Source organism: Sinocyclocheilus anshuiensis, unplaced genomic scaffold (assembly GCF_001515605.1).
Source record: "Sinocyclocheilus anshuiensis isolate Anshui unplaced genomic scaffold, SAMN03320099.WGS_v1.1 scaffold465, whole genome shotgun sequence".
Classification (NCBI taxonomy): domain Eukaryota; kingdom Metazoa; phylum Chordata; class Actinopteri; order Cypriniformes; family Cyprinidae; genus Sinocyclocheilus; species Sinocyclocheilus anshuiensis.
In genome coordinates, this window is record NW_015539898.1 from 1,691,788 (window position 1) to 1,698,400 (window position 6,613).

Genomic DNA, 6,613 nt, shown 5'->3' on the forward strand with positions numbered 1-6,613 from the left:
TAAATAATAAATAAAATATTATATATATATATATATATATATATATATATATATTTACATACACAAACACACACAGACAAGTCAAGAGTAAAGACAAAAGGGGTTTTCAAGCACCAAAACAATAAAAGTTTATTACAGCTTTAAATTTAGTTTTTTTCTATACATTAGAATGTGACCTATTTAATTTTTTATATTATTTATTTATTTATCTTGAGCAAAAAATGATGACTATTACACATTTTTATCATGATTTACAGAAGACACACACTAAAATGTTTTTCAATTTCACAATAGTTTATGTACCAAAAAATGCTCTAAAAGACTCTCTTTAAGCATATAAATCTAAATAATAATTAATTGTCATTTTAAATCTTTACCAATCCTTGCTACAATCCTTCAAACCACTAGGTTTTACCCATTTGCCAGCAAGAATTTTTAATAATAAAATTTAGTATGATCACTTATTCTTTTATATATTTTAATAAGTACAGGTCAGAATATGTATGCGGTTTCATTTTTACATAAATATATCTGTCATGCTGAACGACGAAGGAACATAATAATCTCAAAAGTTATCTGAAACATTAAAGTAGACACTTTACTTGCATTTAATATGCTTTCTATGTATATTAAATCAGTTTTGTACATTTAATTTCATGCGGACACCCCACACACAAACATATACACACAATTACATACTGCATTTAACTATAATCTGGACATCTTCATGTGATTCGCTCATTAAATCTCAAAACTGAATTTCCCCCACTATGCTCGGATTCTGAGCTGTAAGGAAGATTACTTCATAAAAATCATTTTCCAAGTGATTGCTTATATAAATAAGGGAGTCTGGGGGTGGATGGTTACGCAACATCTGGCTTCTGTTTTAACAACATGTTTCAACAACATGGAAAGATATCACGCTGGCAAAGTGCACGGTCACCCTGATTTCCTGCCTCCGCACCCTGTTGGGACTTTCCTGGCTATTTTCAGAAAGAAAAATCATAATCTGCAGGTATCTGAATGAGGAAAACACACACACACACACACACACACACACACAATGTGACACGTGCACACTCCACCCTGGAAGCGTTTGGGTCAAAGAGTCTGACGGGTGTGTGAGTAGACGTGATCGCATGTGCGCATTTTTCCAAGTTTGGCATCTCTCTTGATCCAACACACATGATTCACTGAGACAAGAGTTAAAAACAAACAAAAAGAGTCGCCAGACCTCAAGAGATCCAAGACATCATGAGATGTGTGCGTGCAAAATGACATATTTCCTGTGACTTATATCCATAGCTGCATGAATCAGACACACTAGTCGGTTTTCTCATTAGGTTCATTTAGGGTCGTTTGCTACTTAATTCAAATATCCCGCAGGCATGAAAACATTATCAGCTGCTGTGTGTATTTTGGATGGGCTTTCATGTCCACAGTCAGGGGCAAAATCTCGAGTCTGATCATATTACACTCTACACAACTTTTTCAGGCAACAGAAAGTGAGGGAATCAGAGAAAGAGGCATGAATCTCATGTGTACGGTCTGAACTTATCATAAACAGGAATCTCACATTACTCAGAGCTCAAACTGACAGCAGCAAACCTGCCACTCCAACTCAAAGTCTGATTAACCCTGACCTGCCAACACAATTGACATTATACAGTCTCTGCATGCACCAATAAATCATATACAATTGTATTTTGTCATTTAGTCTACATTTTGCATAAAAAGACACATATTTTTTGCATTTTTACATTATTTAAATCAATGTCCCTGCAAATTCTGTTATACTGGACTATAAGGTTTTGTTTTTTTATTTTTTTGCAATTCTAATTATTCTCAATGATGATTATAGAAATATTTACTTTAAAGTTAAGCATTGCAGAAATGTTTAACTGTAAACATTTTATTTAAAACAATCAACCAGTCAGCCAGTCGGTCAAAAAATTACAATATATATATATATATATATATATATATATATAATCATATTTTTGTCACTTGTGTTACCCCCCCTGTTTAAAATCCAGGGCTAATGCAAAATTCTGTTCATTCATAATTCATCATATAGCCTTCTACAAAGCACATTAAGGCTGTTTAGGTAGGTTTGTATAGTATCACTACATGAATTAATGACATATACAGTTTTGAACTGTAACATTTAAATCTGTACTGGATTTAGAGATGGTTATACCTTGAGTGACTTTAATGGTATGAACCAAAAATGGTCCAATGTGTACCTGGGTACGAGGGAGTCTCCTCCTCTGAGGGTGGTGGGATCCAGCTCAAATATGGAGGAGATGTCATTGCCATCGGGGACAGACACGAGGGTGTACATGACCTTCTCGTTGGGCGTTCGCAGACGTGCTCGCAGAGCTTCATGCTCTGAGTCAAGCTAGAGGAGAGAGGAGAACACGTAACCATGGAGACACAAAACTTTGCTCCACTTATTGATTATGTGACTGAAATAAAACCGGTCTTAAGTGATGCCATTAGCCGATGAAACAATCTTTGATTCATGACATGTTTACAACTTCGCATGCGACCTGAAATTCCTCAAAGCATACAAGAATATGACAAAGAAGAATATGAAATCTCTTTTAAGAAGTCTATTTAAGAAAACTCTTTTTAACAAGTTTAGCATTTTTTTAAGTCAACAATAGAGCTAACTGCTGTTCTTGGTTCATTTCAGGGAAACTCATGGGAAATTTTCACTAGAATGTCATAGAATATCACAAACCTGTGCAAAGGGTCTGTCATCAAGAAACAATGATTAAATTGAGAATTGCGAGCAAAGCTTAGTAAGGACATACACTAGCAACAGGAGTGACCGCTTAAAACGAGTCGAGGTGTTATACTGCCACCTACAGGCGATGAGCTGCACTGCTCAAACTGCTTTACTCCTAACTACAGTGCCACCTTGTGGTTGGTTAAAGAATACATTCTAGAAATTATTCAACCCCAACTGTTAAATAAACTATCAATTCAATAGGAAAAAATAGCTAACATTTTTTCTAATTACTTCCTTTTTTATTTATTTGTTTTAAGTTAAATAGTGCATTTATTTTCTGAAATGAAACTGTGAATTTGTCTTAAAGAAATATTCTGCGCTTCAATTCAATTTAGATTCAACAGCATTTATGCCATAAAATCATTTTTTTTATTATTATTATTTTGACTTGTTCCTGATTTTCTTATTTTAAAAAATCAGTAATGCATTTGAAGGTTTTAAAAATAGAAATGTGAAGCTTGTATCTTTGTTAAAACAATTGCATTATTTGTTCCTTAAAATATGTCAGTGCAGTTCCTATGTTTTGGATTTTTCTCTTTGGATGTAAATATTCACCTTTCTGCATCCATGCACGTATGATGCAAAAGTTACAGGGTTTACTTTATATAATCATAACAGTTTTAACATTTTAATTTTGCACAAAAAAAGGCTGGTAGGGATTTTACATTTACATTTCATGTTTTGTAGCTAAACTTTCGAAACAATGTGTGTTTTAACATTTAATTCAATGTGTTTCCCCCGTTACTTTCATTGTAACCAGTGTTGTTATTGTTAACTAAAACCAAAACTAAACTATAAAAATTGTTTTCAGTAATTTAAATAAAGCTGATATATATATATATAAACTTAAATGAAAATTAATTAGAAATGAAAAGTAACTGAAATAAATGAAGGTTGAAGTATTAACTTTACTACAACTAAAAATGAAATAAAAACATAATTAAAATAAAAATAAAAGCCAAAATATTTATAAATTGTAAAATAAACTATAGATTATTACTAAATAATACTAAAATAACACTGTGACTGACTTTTGCCCACAAATGCTGTTGATATATCATAACATGTACAGAACCACATTTTAAAGCTATAATGAGCAATAAAATCACACAAAACTGCACAAAACACAAACACATACTGTATAGAATACATTGGAGCTATGCAAAGAGTATTATAGGGAACAGTACTAAAGGCCTTTGGCATGAAGATGAAGCTACATAAGCTTTGTCTGACAGTACCTGGAAGTTAAAGGGTGAAAAATCTGCCACCTGGAACAGGAAACAAAAATTCAGCCAGCAGTTTAGATAAGCTGATAATACACCTAAATTGTATGCCAACTATTTAACAGAAATATAACTACTTACAGATGAACGTGATTCCTGTGACTCTTCCTCATAGTCAGGATTAACCTGTGGACAGATAAATCACCAAAAATGTCCTAAAAATTCTAAAGGAAATCAGATTATTTTATTTGACAGGCAACTGATCAGGAAATTGATTGATTTATTAGGCACAACCTAATAAAACCACAAAGTCAGGGTCCTGATCTGTGAGTATGGCTTACTTGGTTAGAGAGATATGTTTCAAGACTTGACATAAATACAAGACTTTCCCTTATTTAAGGCTTATGCACACGATTTAAAAATTAACCCCTTTTACTTTCTTAATATATGTTCCTTGGCCCACTTTAAATAATTGGTGTACATTATTATTAAGAAAAAATATTACCATTAACAGGTCAAAGCATTTTTTTATATTAACTGAAATGAAGCTGAAATTAAATAAAATATAAATATTAGATGAAAAATTTAACTAAAAGAAAATGAGCACTAACATTACTAACTGGAAATAAATAAAACCTAAAAATGACATAAAAATAAATTAAACCTAAATAGTCAAAATAAATACTTGTTTACAAAAAAAAAATTATACTAACAAAATTATCAAAAGCATTAAACTAAAATGAAACTAAAATAAAAACTAGGGATGCACCGATACTATTTTTTCACAACCAATCCAATTCCAATATCAAAATTATTGGCTATACAAAAGTATTGGCTGATAATGATCTGATGTTTTTTCCTTGATCATTTTTTTCCATTGTATATCCTGTTTCCCTATGAAATGCATCAAATTTTGAAGTAAAAAAGGACTGTGATTGAGAATATATATATATATTTTTCCCCCCCGGTTTATGTCAAAATATCCTTAAACATCTCTGGCTACCCAAGCTAGCCACGTTCAAAGAACAGCACCACAGAAGTGATTAAAGCTGCACTATGTAAGATTTAACCAGTTTGGCATCTAACAGAGCAGGTTTGAGGCTGTGACGGAAACATTCAGAGGAATGCTGATAATCTTACAGACTGCAGTTTTTAGCCAGAGAAAATCTAGAGGAAGTTAGTAAGGTTCCCTACCCAGTGGGAGAGGTTAGTGCTGATCTGGGAACAGCTGAGGGAGGATCCCGAGCTAGTAGAACACACCTCACTCACCTCTGCTGCCAGGTAGTGTCCTGTGGCCAAGTGTTTAAACCTGAAAAGACTATTCCAATAACCAGCGCCACCACGACACGGGTCATTCTGAACCACCTGAAATATGAGATTGGGAGGAATGTCACAATTAGCATATGAGATACTTTAAGAGACCGTTCACTCAAAGTGAAAATAAAACTCCTACAACCCATAAACAAGTTTTTGTGTTTTTAGAATGGGTTTTGGTTAAATGCCAAATATATTATGTGTATATATATCATACCAGTCATGGCCAAAAGTTGTTGTGGTGTTCATTCACATTGTTTCTAGATTATTGTGATCAGATGCATTTTAAATAATCGCTAAAAGCTTTATTGGCCAAAAAATTAACTTTTCACAAAAAATTTCACTGTTTTTTTATCCTGACACAAAATGACCAGCTAACATTAATTGACTAATCATATCAGATGCACACACGAGCATTATCCGGCTCCGCTCCTCCCGACCGCAGACGCAGGTTTACAGGCCACTTTTTCCTGCGTTTTTCAGTCAATTTCTTGAATTTTCCCCACTTATGAACAACACATTTTCGTATACGATAAAAGCTCCTTGTGGTTTCTCGGTTTGGCCAATTTAAAAATCCATAAACAATGCAAAACACTGGCATTTTGAGTTTCTGCTAGTGATTCCTATGGAGGGAAAATTCACTTCCTGCCCTCCAGCTGCATTTCGCGCGTCATCAGTGACGTCATGTGCAAACAACCTATAGTGGACTTACATTATTACAATAGTTTAGCTAGCTAGCAAGGTCAGCTGCAATTTGTTAAGCTGTAACAACAACAACATTCCTTCCGACTGTTTGGGACATCTGGAAAATCGATTGTTTGGCGAAGAAAAGGTGAACGCTACCATGAGTCCGGTGTTGTGCCAACAGTGAAGCATCCTGAGACCATCCATGTGTGGGGTTGCATTTCAACCGAGGGAGGGGGCTCTCTCATTATTCTGTCCAAAAACACTGCCATGAATAAAGAATGGTATCAAAACGTCCTGCAAGAGCGACTTCTTCCAGCGATCCATGAGCAATTTGGTGATGATCCGTGCATTTTCCAGCATGATACAGGATTTGGCCCAGAAGCCAGAGCGAATTGCAGAGGCTATGAAGAACAAGGGTCAACACTGTCAATATTGTCTCATTTTATATATATATAAATTTTTTTTTTTTTTTGCCAATAAAAGCCTTTAAAACTTATATGCTTATTTTTGTTTTTCAGTATACCATTGAAACATGTGGAAAAATAATCTACAAATACTGAAGCAGCAAACTTTGCAAAACCCAAAATGTGTC

At 33.9% G+C, this 6,613-nt stretch overlaps 1 protein-coding gene across 1 annotated transcript in view; it reads right to left on the reverse strand.

Moving 5' to 3' along the window:
* Positions 1-6,613, reverse strand: part of itpr1b (inositol 1,4,5-trisphosphate receptor, type 1b) — a 157,794-nt gene that overhangs the window by 110,742 nt on the left and 40,439 nt on the right. Inside the window, exons 10-13 of the mRNA XM_016482756.1 lie at positions 5,290-5,385; positions 4,162-4,206; positions 4,036-4,065; positions 2,247-2,401 (exon numbers count right to left, since the gene is read on the reverse strand). Of these exons, the coding sequence (XP_016338242.1) occupies positions 2,247-2,401; positions 4,036-4,065; positions 4,162-4,206; positions 5,290-5,385 (326 nt within the window). The remainder of the gene's footprint in view (positions 1-2,246; positions 2,402-4,035; positions 4,066-4,161; positions 4,207-5,289; positions 5,386-6,613) is intronic.